The 16,734-nt window shown below is 41.8% G+C and overlaps 3 protein-coding genes across 4 annotated transcripts in view; 2 read left to right on the top strand and 1 right to left on the bottom strand.

Moving 5' to 3' along the window:
- Nucleotides 1-274: 274 nt before the first annotated feature.
- On the bottom strand, nucleotides 275-5,307 carry LOC112230588 (G-protein coupled receptor 12-like). Its single transcript, XM_024396859.2, has 2 exons — nucleotides 4,975-5,307; nucleotides 275-4,324 (listed from the first exon to the last, which is right to left on the bottom strand). Exons 1-2 carry the CDS (start codon nucleotides 4,980-4,982, stop codon nucleotides 3,316-3,318), a joined length of 1,017 nt encoding a protein of 338 aa, XP_024252627.1. The 5' UTR covers nucleotides 4,983-5,307; the 3' UTR covers nucleotides 275-3,315.
- Nucleotides 5,308-6,130: 823 nt separating this feature from the next.
- On the top strand, nucleotides 6,131-13,367 carry LOC112231147 (NHS-like protein 2). 2 transcript variants are annotated; one of them, XM_024397724.2, is made up of 5 exons: nucleotides 6,131-6,245; nucleotides 8,095-8,243; nucleotides 9,994-12,114; nucleotides 12,345-12,486; nucleotides 12,770-13,367. In XM_024397724.2, the coding sequence occupies exons 3-5, from the start codon at nucleotides 10,104-10,106 to the stop codon at nucleotides 12,999-13,001; spliced, it is 2,385 nt and encodes a 794-aa protein (XP_024253492.1). In that variant the 5' UTR covers nucleotides 6,131-6,245; nucleotides 8,095-8,243; nucleotides 9,994-10,103; the 3' UTR covers nucleotides 13,002-13,367. The 2 variants fall into 2 exon arrangements, with proteins under 2 accessions (XP_024253492.1, XP_024253493.1); XM_024397725.2 differs by lacking the exon at nucleotides 8,095-8,243.
- Nucleotides 13,368-13,470: 103 nt separating this feature from the next.
- The window catches only part of LOC112231146 (retinal guanylyl cyclase 2-like), a 23,749-nt gene continuing 20,485 nt past the window's right edge, over nucleotides 13,471-16,734 (top strand). Inside the window, exons 1-2 of the mRNA XM_024397722.2 lie at nucleotides 13,471-13,966; nucleotides 16,620-16,734. The exon at nucleotides 16,620-16,734 is cut by the window's right edge and continues 713 nt beyond it. Of these exons, the coding sequence (XP_024253490.1) occupies nucleotides 16,697-16,734 (38 nt within the window). The 5' untranslated portion in view covers nucleotides 13,471-13,966; nucleotides 16,620-16,696. The remainder of the gene's footprint in view (nucleotides 13,967-16,619) is intronic.

Raw genomic sequence — 16,734 nt, 5'->3', positions numbered from 1 at the left:
CTTGCAGTCATGCATGCATACATTTTACATACGGTTTGTCCCAGGAATCGAAACCACTATTCTGGCGTAGCAAGTGCAATGTTCTACTGAGCTACAGAGGACAACGAGACAGATTTCACACCAGACAGATACAGATAGCTGTTGTTGGATCCTGTTTGTTTTCCTGCTCCCCTCAAAGGCAGTGGCATCGCACTAGGCAGCAGTCACTGAGCCTCCATCTGTCCCAGGGAGCATAGAGCCAGGACCCCACTGAGTCACCAACACCAAACAGAAACATGGTAAACAAAAACATTTATTGGCCTCTTTCACAGACACCTGGTTTGGATGTCTCCTTGCTACAGATTTGGTTGATTACCTTTGTTACAAAAACCCAAACTAAAACCCTGTCTTGGTGACAATATGGTGAGGTGTTTTGAACAGAAATTAACCATGCAACAAAGAGTGCCCCAGCATCTTAAGAAAGCAAACAACTTTGACAGTAGCTTTTCAATTGTTTTGGTATAAAAACAATCAAACCTTAAACACATTTCTAAACTGGTTGAACAAGACACAATGAAGTGGTTTTCCTTAAGACAAAAACATAATTGATTATTTAAAACAAATAAGAGATACAAACTACATACATTTATTTCAATAAATATATAAAAATATAGCTTTATATCAATATGATAAGACCTTAATAAGGACTTCCAAACCCTGTGAGAATACTAGATCTTGACATAGCAAAATCAAATCATGCTGACAGTGGAGGATGATGACCAAGGGGATCAGTGTTTGGGACAATCATTTGAATCATACACAAACATTCCATTTAGTATTACCACAGGCAAAGCTTTGTGGCACACAGGAGACAGCCTTCAATTCAATAGTGATGACTCTAGTTGCAGAGTTCCCTCCAACCAGACTCTAATCATAGCATATCAAATTGAGGGTTCCAATTATTGTGGATTGCTTATAGCAGCTCTTTGACTGAACTACTAGTGAATAGGCAGTAGATGAGCCTACATTCTGTAAGGGCTCTCCACACACATCTCAAACAACAGACATTGCATTTTCATTCAAGTACTGAACTGTCCACCATACATTACTGAAGTCATAGTGATGCAGCTACTGTATTATACAGTCATAAACTGACAAGTGGCTAGTAGTTATGTATAGTGCTCACGTTCTATTGAGAAACAACATGTAATGTCATTCAGTTTATCACTATTAACACACAAGTTATACATTATTGCCCGTGAGACAAAGTAAGGCAAAAACAGTTAAGACATTAGAACATTTGTATTTACCAACTATTGGAATGAGTGCCATTACAGCAGAACAAAACTGTAGCCTACAATTTGCATAATTTAGCTTTTTCTTAAATGATGCACTGCAACCATTCTGTACAACTACACTACAGAAATCTGTGTACATGGCCTAAATATTGATTTGTTGTGAAAACATGAGAAAAGAGGGTGTCATCAAGGGTTCTTTGGGAAGGGTGATGGTTCTATGTGGAACCATAATGACTCATAGAACCCTTTGAGCCCTTCAATGGTTCCTTACAGTTCACAAAAGGTTTCATTGTTCTTTTAGTGATAATAAATATTTAGGGCCAGCGGCTCATTTATTCTAGTTTCTCTAATCTGTTGTGTTATGCCATGACATGTTATATATGACTATGGTTTAGAAACAGTGTCTAGTGAAAGACTCATGTGTGGCCTTGTGTCAACTGAGAACTGTTGTCTAACTCAGTAGTTCTCAATTCTTTCCTCAGGCACCCCAGCAGTTCCAGAGCTAGCACATCTGATTCAACTTGTCAATTAACACAATAATAACACCTATGGAATTTTAACAATATGGCTAACCAGAATTTAAAAAACCTGTATGGTTCTTCAAATAGATCTACAAAGAACTGTTTAGATTGAGAAAGGTTCTTTATAGAACCATTCTGCATAAAGGTTATATGAAGAACCATTAAAAGGGTTCTATATAGCCCCAAAAAGGGTTGTAACCATAGCGGAATCTTTTTTTTTGGTGCTATATAACATGTTTTAATGGTTATTTATAGAACCTTACGAAATTATTCTTTATTGCGCCATACAGGTTCAATTTAGAATTGAAAAAAAGTTATATATATATATATAGCACCAAAAAAAGGATATGCTATGGTAACAAGCGAAATGCCCCTTTTTTGGCACTATGTAGAACCATTTGTTTTTAGTGGGCAACCAACAATAATATGTTATGACATCAGAAGTCAATCAGATGTCGATGTGTAAGGTCTACCGAGGGTCTAGGTAGGCTATAGGCATACAGATATTGCACGTAGTCTATTGTAATTATAATCCATTAGTGTTGCGCATGACGAATGCAAAGGGTTTCCCCCTTGAAACATTTAGAGTGGCCCGTCACACAGGGAATATATGATACTGTCTGGGTGCGTTCATTTGGAAAACCTTGGCTGACACTATTTTGCTGCTTTTGTCTTGAATTAAAAAAGCACACAAATTAGGCTTATTCTCCACTCCTACAGTACTAGCTACATAGCTCGCATTACCAGGCATATGCGTCCGTTATCGAGTGGGCGATGGCTCACGTTTCGTTGTCCATGGTGCTGAAACGGCTTTGCGGATAACGTTGAGCTACATAGTCCACTCATTCCAGCATTTCCCCCTCGCAATAAACCATGCGTAAATCACAAATTGGCTCACTTTTACTTGCCCCACTATATGACAGACTGAAGGGACAGTTTAAACATTTTGAAGGTGTAGAGACGCGATAAATCAGTACGAAGTTTCGACATCCTTCTGATGAACATTCAACAACCTTTGATAAACATTATTCCCAATGAATTGAATCAATACGGGGACATTAGGAGTAGTTTCCTTAGCCCTATTGTACTGACACAGAACACGTATTTGCCTAATGAGTTAGGGGCTACTTTGAATGCTTTATGAGCAACACCGAGCCATTGCACATGACATGTACAGATGCATCAATTATAATCTAAAGGTTGTTATATGAGGCCTTTATATGAGGCCTCGCTCGTACAGTGAAGGCTACTACCTCCATATAAACGCATCAATACTGCACTGGTAGCTCTGGGACAATACACTTCCTTTAGAGAAATTGAACGGGTTTATTTTGAGAGCAGACATCCTAATGCTATGCTCAGTAAAATATACAAGAGGACATCAGACGTACAGTAGTTATTCAATACACACGAAATGCAAAACAAAACACCCACAAATCTTTTCGGATTAGTCATTAAGATTGTGATGTGTTTGTAACTACTTGATTAGAGGCTATAGGCTAACATACAACAGTTGCCTAGACAACACTTGGCGTCCTTGGTCGCAGAGGGAAGTTGGAAGATGCACATCCACAACAACAAGCCAGTCTCATAGATTTCTGTATCTCGGGATTTCTGAAAGCATAAATGATGGGGTTTATCATTGAGTGACAAATGGCTGGGAGAGCGGTGACGTAGGTATAGATGGGGGGGTATCTGATGTCCGCCACCAGAGAGTACATGGCGAAGGGGATCCAGCACAATGCAAATGTGCCAAGTATAATGGAGAGGGTGGAGACCCCTTTAGTGGTGGAGGAGGAGTGGGAGGTAGTCATGAACTGGTGCTGCACCGCGATTTGCTGCGCGTGACGAAAAGCAATCTTGCAAATCTGGAGGTATAGTTGCAAAATGAGTGCGAATACAAAAAGAAGAGTCACAGCCAGTGCTGCCGCGTGATTTTTATCAATGGGAGCGCAAATACTGCAAGTAGTCTCATCCTTAAGGCAGTTCCAACCCATGATCGGTAACGCGCCCAGAGTGATGCTAGTCACCCAAATGAGCACCAGTGTGACGATGGTAAAAATCACTGTTCTTTCCGTGTGGTAAGTCAGTGCGTTGTAGAGGGACAGGTATCTATCCACAGTGATTGCCAGGATATTGAGAACGGAGGCCGAAAAGGCAGTGATGAGCAGTCCAGCTGATAGCAGCGTCGCGAATCCCGTATCAAATATGTAGGTGATGGTAAAATTCACTATCAAACCAAGCCCTGCCAGTAGGTCCGCAAAAGCCAAGCTCCCTATCAACACGAACATGGGCGCTTTCAGGGTGGGCGTGTAAATAATTAAGGCAATCACGATTGCATTTTCACAAGACATTAGGGTCCCTGTGACACACAATACTATATCCCAGGGATTCACGGTGACAGGCACCGGCTCCAGCTCAAATGTTGGAGGTGGCGTGGAATTCCCTCCTTCTTGAACACTCCAGATTGGGGAAGAGGTGTTTTGGAATTGGTTACTCATAGCTGCCGCAGAGAGTGAATCATCACTGAGAATGACAGAGAAGGGGAGGGGGCGCAGATAGAGAATTTCAGAGTGATCACCGTGGGAAATGTACAGTGTAAAGACACTTGTGTTCAAGAGTGTCTTACATATTTCCAAATAAAACATTTGTCTCATTTGACAGACGCACGACAAATTGTGGCGTGAATGCATGGCCAAAATGCCGCCTTTTATGCATAAAGGATATTAGCAGAGTATCACCGATTAGTCAAATTATAACAGTTCAACTTTGCTGTTAGTGTACTTATCATTTCCTCCGTTGTCTCCCAATACATACAACAAAGAGTTAAATTCAAATGAGAGCCCCTCTGTCGGGACTACTGACATCAAGGATTGGCTGTTTGAGCAGGAATTTATAGAAACGGTAAAAATGGAAATGAATGGCTTGTCTTTGATCTAATTTTAGATCCATGTAATTTCGATTAGTAATAGCATGCCCAAACATTAGATATGGGTTGTTTCACCCAGGGCAAATTAATAGTATTAATCCACACATCTATTCTTACCCTCTCGCGTGATTATAAAGGACTTCTAAGGTCAAAAACCAAATGATGTCATTTATGTGAGAAAAGGGTTCTCTCTTGTCTATCATTTAAACACGGACATAATATATAGATATATAGGCTGATCACTAACCAGTGCATCCGTGCGTGTCACTATGCCTCAGTCAAGTGATGTTGAGATGGCTTGTTGAGGTCTGCCCATACGCATTCCTTGACAGCTGTTCACAGGGAAGATGGAGACATTGGGCGCGCGGGTGAAGACTATAACCGGTAACCGCCGGCACCGATGTATAATATAAACACTCTGTTTTCTTTTACCGTTATTGTAACAACTCTTTTCTGATTCTATTTCTCACAGGAGACGTTAAGACTTGGCTGACACACCGCTAATGATATTGGCAATTCGCTGGCATTGACTCTTGCTTGTTACTATCCTATTGGTCCTGTGGATGATTCTCCAACTGACGTCAAGTGCTCCCACTCCATTCTTCACTCGATGTGTGATTCAGAGCTTGTGGAAGAGGGTGACACAGCATAGATTTTCAGAAATAAATAGTCAATACTATTAGCTGTTTCGGGTTTACTTATTTTATGTACTTTTTTTAAGCTATGGCCTGGTATTTTTTCCAACTACATTTTAATTGCGTGGAATATAATATATTCACACAAGGATCCCAAGAGTTAGCATGAATCTTGTTGACCTCCGTTGATGAGAATGGTTCCAGCATCTGATTGAGTTTATTTTATGTTCAAAGCACATTCCTCCCTTGACAAAGTGATACCAGTATGAGTAGAGAACTGTGTTGTCCTGGAACCTGCAGGTGGCAGTATATCACTTTAAAGAGGGGGGGCGACATCTTTTGGAAGTTTGACCATGCCACTGGTCAGTAGAGTAGCTGGCTAAAAAAGACTCAAACTAGCTGACATGCCTGTCAAAAACAAAAGTGCCTTTTTACTATGCAGAGTTATTTTCTTTTTCCGGAATTATTAAGACCAATGAACTTTCACTAGTAATATTTTAAACCCTCCCTTCATATATCCTCATGATCACTGTAAGAAGTCTGATCAACTTCATGAATCACCTTCTAGTACTAGTTACACGACATAGAGGAGGGTGTGTGAGCATGGTCTGCCAATAGGGAAGCAAGGGGTGTGGAAATAGTGGTGTTGTTCTCACCCTTCACTAAACACTTGACCCCGATAGAAGCAGCCCCAGCCCTAATCACTCCACATCTCATGTTTCCTGTCACAATGCCTGGTACACAGCCACTTCCTTTGTTGAAAGGGAGGGTCTGGTTTAGAAGTTACATTTGAGGAACATTTGGTCATATTGGTACGTGGGTGACAAGAGTGAGGGTTAGAGAGACAACTCACCATCTCATTGAGGAGGCTGGTTTTTATCAGGTAAATTTGACCATTTCCAAATTATTATTATTATTATTATTAATCCGGTATATTGTACAATTCATGACCTCCTTCCTTGCAGGTAAAGAGGTATGTGATTTGATTTCTATATGTAGGTCATGGGCTATCAGGTTTAAAAGGTTCTGTGGATAACATTAGTATGGAATGGTGAATTATTGACCAATGAATAAACTCAGTTTTGAGCTCTTTACGATCGATCAACTAAGGGCCACTAATATGGCATGAAGATGACATGTAACAAGTTAAGTAACTAGCAGTTTCAAAAGTACAATCATTCCTTTGCTACCTTTACTTTACGTAACATAATGCAGTAAATCAATAAATATAAAGATCAAATGTATTAGGTCATGTCTGCATGGTATTAGAAATAAACTCAATTAGCATGCATCATCTGAGATTACTCTGGGGAAAGAAGTCAAGCTTGGATAAACCACAGGCCTTATTCTGAAGGGTTCACATTGACTCTAAAACAATTGGCACAGCAAAGCCGTCTTGGTACAGTTCAAGTACTGTCTGTTGTATTTAATTCACCTTCATAAGTCATACAGACCAGTAGTCCCACCAAGGTGATGAAGGCCTACATGTAACAATGCTCTATTCAGATGTGACCACACAGCAGACTGTCTATGACAACATACGTTTAGAACTGTTGCAGTTAGCAGAAAAACTCAGGTTACATAAAGGGATGGGGGGGTATCTGATGTCCGCCACCTGAAAGTACATGACGAAGGGGATCCAGCACAATGCAAATGGAGAGGGTGGAGACCCCTTTAGTGGTGGAGGAGGAGTGGGAGGTAGTCATGAACTGGTGCTGCACGGTGATTTGCTGCGCGAGATGAAAAGTCATCTTGCACATCTGGAGTTAGAGTTGCAATTATTTTTTGTTCCTGTCCCCATCATGTGCCAACGATGTTTCCCAAACGTTGTGAAGCATTGGTCAATAGCTCTGTCTCAACATTAGAAGAAGAGGATGGAGCCAATTTCTCTTTCTCAGCTCTGTCATCTTTCGTCTCAGTTATTACTGTCAACATCTGCTACACCGTGCATTAGTCATTTTGTTGAGACTGTATGGCTTGATGCTTTTTAATCGTTTTTTTCCTACTGTGTTATTGACTTGTTAATTGTTTACTCCATGTGTAACTCTGTGTTGTCTGTTCACACTGCTATGCTTTATCTTGGCCAGGTCGCAGTTGTAAATGAGAACTTGTTCTCAACTAGCCTACCTGGTTAAATAAAGGTGAAATAAAAAAAATAAAAAAATAAAAAGTTAAAAATCCTGAAACCAACATAGACATGATATATCTTTCTGAAGCCTCTAAAGGAATGTTCCTGAGCGAGCAGCCGCCCCTGGCATGATCTGGTAAACACACCCATTGAGACTAACAACATTGAGGTGATTGTAAGACATTTACTCAAAGTGTCTCAAGCCGTCATGCTTTTATTTACATAAAAGTTGATGAAGTTGAACACGTCCATGTGGAAAAGTAGCAACGTAGCAAAACAGCTGTGAATTACTTGGTTGTATCTATGCTCCTCAAAGTAAACCATCCAAGGCATGCCAGGAATATCAAGTCAGCTCTTGTCATGATGCAGCTGTTGAGGCAATGGAACTATTTTGATGTGCCAGCCTCTTTGAAACAATTCAATACCATCCTTGTCCCTCAGAGGCAAATATGCTTCACACGCCATCCAAAAAATGTTTTGATGTCCATCCTCTGTTCTCCTCTCTCTGTCTTTCTACCTCTCCCTCTCTCTCTCTCTCTCTCTCTCTCTCTCTCGCTCTCCCTCCCCTCTCTCTCCCCCCCCTCTCTCTCCCCCTCTCTCTCAGCATCCAACGAAGTCAGAGCAAGTAGCAGCCCACTTCCAATTGTCATGGCAACAGCATGTGAATGTATTGGGCTGTAGGAGCAGGCTGTAGCGTAGATGTAGGAGTGCTGCATTGGAAGCCACAGCTCTATCTCCTGAGCCAGCTGTGAGGTAGGAGGGGAGGACACAGGGCTTTGGAGGGATTTATGGACACATTCATCAGGCTCTGTTTTACAGGAAGGTTGAGATGACATTGATGTCTCTTCATTCTGTCATGTACTCATTTTGACTTCATGTATGTAGACATGCAAACAGTGTTGTGTGGTTTATGTTAAAGATTAGCATTTTTATTGTTCCAATTAGCATCTATTTATTCAAGGAAGTCGAGGGTCTCTGTCGCTCTAGGGTATTTACACGTCTCTCTGGCGTTCTATCTCTGTCTATCTCTCTCTCTCTCTCTCTCTCTCTATATATATATATATATATATCTGTCTCTCTCTCTTTCTATCTGTTTCATTCTAGCCATCTATCTGATGTGGGTGCGTGCAAGCATGTGTGTGTATAAATGTGTGCATGCATGTGTGTGTGTGTTGTGTGTGTGTGTGGTCTTTTTGCATGTGTGTGTGGGTGGGTATGTGTGTGGTATTTGTGTGTGTGTGTGTGTGTGTGTGTCTGTGTGTGGTCTTTGTGTGTGTCTGTGTGTGGTCTTTGTGTGTGTGTATGTGTATATAAAATCTGTTTTGTTAAAGGAAAGGGAATAGGAGTGATCATACGTTCACCCAGGGAACCATTCCCAAAGGCTATGGTGTTTGTTATGCCGATGAATGCAGAGAAAACTCTCCTTTGACTGTCAGTGGTGGAGTGTGCAGCATATCTAAATGGCCTACTTGACCCCTGCTAAAACACAGTCTTTGATGACATCATAACCAACACACCATTTAGAGGAAAGAAATAGTTAGAGATCTTCCTCTTTAAGGCAGAAGATATTGCTCAGAGAGTTGTCCAGAGAGAAGGCAGGCGATAGAGCGGAAATGAAGATGAAAATAATAGATGAACTTCATAACAACTACAGGTTTAGTCCAGCAATGAAAGAGGGAGGATTCCATGATCAGCTGTATGCAACAGTCTGTACCCCACTAATTATCCCAATAGCACGTGCCCTCTCCAACAACGACAGAGGAGCATTTTCCCAAGAAACAGCATTGACCGCCTTCCTTAGCTAATTTAATTCACACTCTGACTGTGCTGAGACCTAAGCAAGTCTTCCATCCTTGGATGTGTAGATCATTCATCATACTATCCCTGAAACAAAAATTCTGCATTTATCATATATTTATTCCTGTTCATTACATGACTGCATGGTCCTCTTAATTAACCATTTTTTTGTTGTCAATCTAACGCAATCAAAATGTTCTCTTTTTTTCCCTACACACAATCTTTCCATTTTGTTAACAGCCATGGATTTTTTTAGGTATGATTACTGGAATAGCTTTTCCAATTTGTCAATTATTCTTCAATAGTTTGCTCATCCCATCCAGTGTAGATGGTGTCGAACCAGGCATCATGCAGTATAGATCTAATCTGGGGTTCAAATGATTGTTTTTGTGATCTGACTAGGGATGACCAGGTAGCAGTTACCATGGTAAACACCCACTCTTCATTTATCAAGCACAAGATAGGCAGAGATATTTTCTGACTTCCTTCCTTCTCTCCAGCCACATTTCACTCACCCTCTCCCACTCACACGCTCCTTTTCTCCTTATATACAGTATCCTCATACTCAAAGGACTATGGTTATATTCAAAAGGGAAATGAACAAAAGACAGAACAGCATATTTTGTTTTATTTCTGAAACCAAGATGAACACCCCACTGTGCTGTCACTCACACAACTTGTTTCTTCTATCTTCTCGTCCCCTTAGGTAACATCCAGATGAAGGAATTGTGAAACTCTGTTCTCTAAAGAGGACTCATCTCTGCTCAGCCAAACAGCCTGTGATCTACCTGGTGTCTCAGGCCTGTCTCTGATGTCATGGAGAACAGGGCCCTGATGTGTACCAGTCAGGCCTGGAAGGGGCCCAAAGGGTCCACCTTCTCCCCCAACTGGGACAACACATCATACCAACCAAACATCATGATGTCCCCTTGTCCTGACGTGGTGAAGTCCCCATGCCAGCATGCTGCCAAGATATGCCACCCCCCAGAAGCCTCTGTGACCTCCCAGTTCCAGCAGGTTGGCCCCTATGCCTCCACTGGATTGTCTGCCATGGCTAACACTGCCAGTAGAAGGGGTGAAAGGGAGTGTTATATAGTTAACCCCATTCAAAATGAGGAGACGGTCCTGCCAGTACACAACCCTGAGTTTCGCGGTCGCTCCTTCTCTGCAGCCACTGCCTCAAACTCAATTACTTCCAGAAGCAGATGTGACAGCTACGTCCACCTATGCCCTGACAACAGCTCAGAGGACATTAGTAGAGGCGACAGCTCCCCGTTGAGCCCAGACGTCTCCCCTGATCACGGTGGTCCACGGTCGCGGTCCCACAGCATCATCCTGAGGAAGACGAGGAGGAGGCCGGCGCCGCCAACCCGTAGCGTGTCCCTGAGGAGAGACTCCGCCTCCCAGCTCAGAGACAACAGGACCAAGAGCCTCTACATGGACAGAGACACAGCTACCCAAGACTCCTTCTTGCCTGACCTCATCCTCATCTCCACACCCAGGACAGAGGAGGTACTGTGCCTGGAGCAGTCCCCTGCTCAGCCTGTACAGGCTCTGGTTGGGCCACCAGTCAACAATAATGGGCAGCTACGTGAAGTAAGATCGACTGACCCCTGCTCTTCCATGTCAAGCTCAGGTCCTGCTATGGTCATTACTGGAAATGAGGACAAAAAAGCCCCCAGCTGGTCAGAATCGGTCAGACCCTCCCCCCCCTTGCGACACCCTCCATCTCTAACTTGTAAACAGTCCACCTTCCTACCACCTGCCCCAGTCTCCCCCTCCAATGGCAAGTCCAGATCTCAGTGTGAGACTTCCCCCCCTCCTATCCTCACGTCTGCCATCACTGGACCCTCCCCCCTGGGCTGCAGGATGCGCCCCAAGTCCTCCACCTCACCCACCTCCCCCAGAGCCAGCAACAGCAGGCTACGGCTGTCCCTGGAGTTGCCAGGGATTGTCCCTCTCCCAGACCCGACGTTGGTCAAATCTAAAGCCACGCGGCGTCACTCCGAGTCCTCTGGCACTACCAAACCCAGACAGAGGCTGAGCTCCAGCATGATGGTGATGCCTGTGGTGACCCAGGAGGATCTCAGCAATGTTCGTTTACGTTCCGTCAGCAGCTCAGATTCAGACAAAGGCCTGGAGGGCTCACCTGAAGTCATCAGGGAGGAGGAGCAGGAACAGGAGCTGGAGAGCTGTCCATTGGTCCACCACAGTCCTAAATCTAAACCACCTGTTGCTACTAAGCCACCCGCACACAAATGGCCACCGATACATATGGTAAAGTCCTCCTCAATCTCTACACAGTTCTCAGAGACCCTTCCTGCCTCACCAAGAGAGAGGCAAGGGGACATGTTTATGGTGGAAAGAAGAGTGAAGCCTAAGAGGTCACATCAGCCTCCTCGTGTTGCCAGTGATGGGGTTATGTTTCAGAGGCAGCAAGCTGTAGACAGGCAGCAATATGATGTGACTGACTCACACCCACCACCTGCCTCCTGCCATTCAGAGACCAGGAACATGAGAAGGACCTCTCTCACCAGCACCACATCTCTTCAAGCTGAACTAGATAGGAAAAAGAAGTTGGTTCCCCCTCCAGTCGCAAAGAAACCTGATGTCCTCTTCATGCCCTCCATCAGCTCACTGGGACAGGAGAGCACCAGGAGCCATGTCTGGTCTGGGCTCAGTGGTGCTTACCAGGCTCCTGCCAGTGCATACCAGCCTCCTACCACTGGTTACCAGGTTACTGCCAGTGGTTACCAGGTTACTGCCAGTGTTTACAGAGACAGAGACTTTACTGGACAAGATTGCAACCATAACAGGATAAGAGATGGTATTCTTCAATTTTATAAGAAGAACTCACTCACACTGTTTTGAACTCTATGCATGCAGTCTGTATCATCTGTAACCAACATCTATACCATCATCTGTAACATTATTTATTGTATGTTGTTATTATTGAATCAATATGTACGCATAATATGTAGATGGCACGAGTTAGCTCTTGAACTAAAGTATTTTCATCCCAAATGGAATTTATGGTGTTATGTATTTTTCCAACAGGATTATTCCTAGATGAGAACAGTGAAGAGAGGAGGGCAATGCCTCAGATGAGAACACTGTGCCTCGGGGAGCAGGAGGAGGAAGAGTTGGACCACAACTCCTCACAGCCAACTACTGAGGACCTATTCACCATCATACACAGGTATTGGGACTTACTTTCCCACAAAATAGAATAGTAAGCAACACGCAAAACAAACTACCAGTGCTACATAGGTAAACTAGATATAAGGAGACGAGCCCTGTCCACTTTCATGCACACTAAATTGGTTAAATAATTACATCCAACAAATAAACAAGCATTAACACACTTTCCAAAAAAGTATATTGTCAGAATTATTTCATCTTTTAGTTGTTTCTCAAAGGTTTTTTCTTCATAACAAGTGTATTATATTGGTCTACTTTCTGGACTCCCTGTTTTTTTAAAGGTCAAAGAAGAAACTCCTGGGTCGTAAAGAAACAGCTGACAGCACTGGGAGCAGGCAGGGTTACGGATCCCCCATTAAAGGCACCCCGAGGGTCGTCCAGAAGTCAAGCTCCAAAAATGACAACTTCATGGCTTTTCTGCAGAGGAGGAGGAGCAATAAACCCAGCTCTGGGGAGAGACTGTCAGCCTCTGAACTACTGAAGAATACTAAACCATTGGCCGGCCAACCGTAGCGCATCAAACAACTCCAATGTTTATGTTTCTCAATGTGTAACAAACACTATTCACTCAATATGGGGCATGCGACTATTGTGGACAATCAGGGAGAGAAGTAAAAGGCTATAGTTTGTATTGCTTTACGTGCTACAGTACACCGACAGCTTGTTTCTGTGACGGCAATACAGTGTATAGAGGTCATGTCTAACTGGAAATATGACAGTGTTTGGCCAGCTGTGTTTTGCTTATGAGCTGGAGACAATCTATCGTGTCAATACATCTTTCTTGCCTTGACTTGTGATGCCTACAACATTTGTTTTTGAGCTGCCAACATTTGTGCTTTTGGTCATGTATCGCTCAGAAATTAAACAGAGCTGCTTGTGTGTCTGTGACAGATCATTAGTATGCGTCTGCTCTAACCTACTGCTGCCCAAGCCTTATTCACTCTGACAAAGTAACGGGGGAGCATGATTGCTGTTTTATTGACTGGTTGTTTGTCTTCTGCAAGTTCCTCCAGTGTCACGATAGTTGTATTGATATAAATCCAAGATACTGTATGTTCAAAAAAACTATGTTTTCCCCTGAAACAATTCCCTATCACAACTACATTGCATTCAAAATTGGTACCTTACTTACTGTACCCAGGTTTGTGAAAGATCAGTTCTTAGGCACTTAAGTAGGGGGGGGTCGTTAAACATTTAAGCCAAACATGGGGACTCTGAGCAATAGGCGTGTTACTGAGAGTGTTGGAGATGGATAGAAGGGATTTATTATAATCCACAGGTCATCTTCCCTAGGTCTGTAATGCGTCACTCCTTCTGATACTATGCCTGAGTGGATTACTAGTGTTCACTACTTCACTCTCACTACTAAGGTCCACTCTGAATTTCACTTTCAACGTGGCTTTCCAGTTCAGTGTTACGGAATGTCTCATAGGGGGAACATCACTGGATTTAAGAGACCTTAGTGTTGTACTAAAATGGTAAGGATGATAATGCACCTGCCAAATGCAAGCTTGTATAACAATATCGGCTAGCTGCTATAAATATATTGTGCTATAGAAGGGCTACTTTCTTTATGGAATTAATGTTCAAATGCGTTTATCTTAAAAATCAATGAATGATATTTAAATGTATTGGGAAAGTAATAGTATTACTATTAGTAGTAGTAGTATTAGCAGTAATAGTAGTAGTAGCAGTAGCAACATTAGTAGCATTAGTAATAGTAGTAGTAGTAATAGTAGTATTAGCAGTAGTAGTAATAGTAGTATTAGTAGTAATAGCAGTAGTAGTATTAATAGTAATAGCAGTAGTGGTAGTATTAATAGCTGTAGTAGTTTTAGCAGTAGTAGTATTAGTGAAGGTAGTGGTAATAACTAAACACGATAAGGTAAGATATGCTTTATTAGTCCATTCGAGATGGGACTTTTGTCTTCACACATACACACATATACACATATATACACACACATACACATATACACACACACACACATAGACACATACATACACACACATATACACATACATACACGCACATATACACATACATATACACATATATATATATACACACAAACACATATATACACACTCATATACACACACATATTAACACGCATTTACACACACACATATACACACACATATATATACACACACACACGCATATATACACGTATACACACACATAAATACACACACATATATATACACACACATATATACACATACAAACACACACCTATGCACACACACATATACACATATATACACACACACACACACACACACGTATGCACACACCTATACACACACACACATATACTGTACACACACACACATACAGTACCATTCAAAAGTTTGGGGTCACTTAGAAATGTCCTTGTTTTTGAAAGAAAAGCACATATTATGTCCATTAAAATAACATCAAATTGATCAGAAATACAGTGTAGGCTTTGTTAATGTTGTAAATTACTATTGTAACTGTAAACGGCTGATTTTTTATGGAATATCTACATAGGCGTACAGAGGCCCATTATCAGCAACCATCACCCCTGTGTTCCAATTTTGTATTTATTTTTTATTTCACCTTTATTTAACCAGGTAGGCCAGTTGAGAACAAGTGAGACCTGGCCAAGATAAAGCAAAGCAGTGCAACACAAACAACAACACAGAGTTACACATGGGATAAACAAACGTACAGTCAATAACACAATAGAAAAAGTCTACATACAGTGTGTGCAAATGGCGTGAGGAGGTAAGGCAATAAATAGACCATAGTAGCGAAGTAAATGGCACGTTGTGTTAGCTAATCCAAGTTTATCATTTTAAAGGCAAATTGATAATTAGAAAAGCCTTTTGCAATTATGTTATCACAGCTGAAAACTGTTGTTCTGATTAAAGAAGCAATAAAACTGGCCTTCTTGAGACTAGTTGAGTATCTGGAGCATCAACATTTGTGGGTTTGATTACAGGCTCAAAATGACCAGAAACAAATAACTTTCTTCTGAAACTCGTCAGTCTATTCTTGTTATGAGAAATTAAGGCTATTCCATGCGATAAATTGCCAAAAAACTGAAACTGATCTCGTACAACTCTGTGTACTACTCCCTTCACAGAACAGCGCAAACTGGCTCTAACCAGAATAGAAAGAGGAGTGGGAGGCCCCGGTGCACAACTGAGTGTCTAGTTTGAGAAACAGACACCTCACAAGTCCTGAACTGGCAGCTTCATTAAATAGTACCCGCAAAAAAACAGTCTCAACGTCAACAGTGAAGAGGCGACTCCAGGATGCTGGACAGAGGAACAGACACTGAATAGCATCCCGAAGTTGCCTCTCACTGTTGACGTTGAGACTGGTTATTTGCGGGATACATACATACACACATATATACACATACACACAAATACAGTATACAGACATATACACACACACGTATATACACACACATATACATACACATGTATATATACACACACATATATACACACATACAAATACACACATATACACACATATACACACACATATATACACACACACACAAATACACAAACATATACAGTACAAACACACATATATACACACATGTACACAAACAAACATATGGTTGGAGGGGCGGGAGCAGATAATACCCAAGATGAATCTTCTTTCTGTTCCTCCAATGTCTCTCCTAAAGAATTAGAACTTTGTTGAAAAGATAATTACAGGGTAATTCCATCCACAAATAATACGTGTGAATGTGTTGAATTCAATATCTTACAATGGATTTCAATAGGATAGCTATGTGATAAGGGGTCATTTTCATTTTTATGTCAAATAAAATACGATACGGTTAATTATATGATTGAACGAGCCAGGTTTAAAATGGGAATTTAGTTTGTTTCTCACTCTAATTACAATTCTTACATTAAACTTAAACAACATGTATGGTTCTATAGTTGATTCGACCGGTGATTGTTATGTGACAGTGTTTTTAGGCAGGTGTCGATGGGGACAGACAGAGGGCTATTTTTATCTCCACTCCATGTCTGCCATGATTGGATTATCACCACACATGATGAATGATCATCCCATTGGAGAAAATAAACCCATACGTGCAGTATTTGTCATCATACCTTTATATTTCACAGGACATTGGGCCTTTTGGGGAATGGACAGCGTTTGAGGGATAGTGGATTGTGGGATCTGCTGGAGAAGGCATCTTGCAATGCTCCGGCAGCTTTACCAGCTTCACAGTTCACTGCA

This window comes from Oncorhynchus tshawytscha, linkage group LG33, assembly GCF_018296145.1.
Source record: "Oncorhynchus tshawytscha isolate Ot180627B linkage group LG33, Otsh_v2.0, whole genome shotgun sequence".
Taxonomy (NCBI): domain Eukaryota; kingdom Metazoa; phylum Chordata; class Actinopteri; order Salmoniformes; family Salmonidae; genus Oncorhynchus; species Oncorhynchus tshawytscha.
The sequence above is the reverse complement of the archived record's forward strand: the minus strand, read 5'-3'. Positions and strand labels throughout refer to the sequence as shown.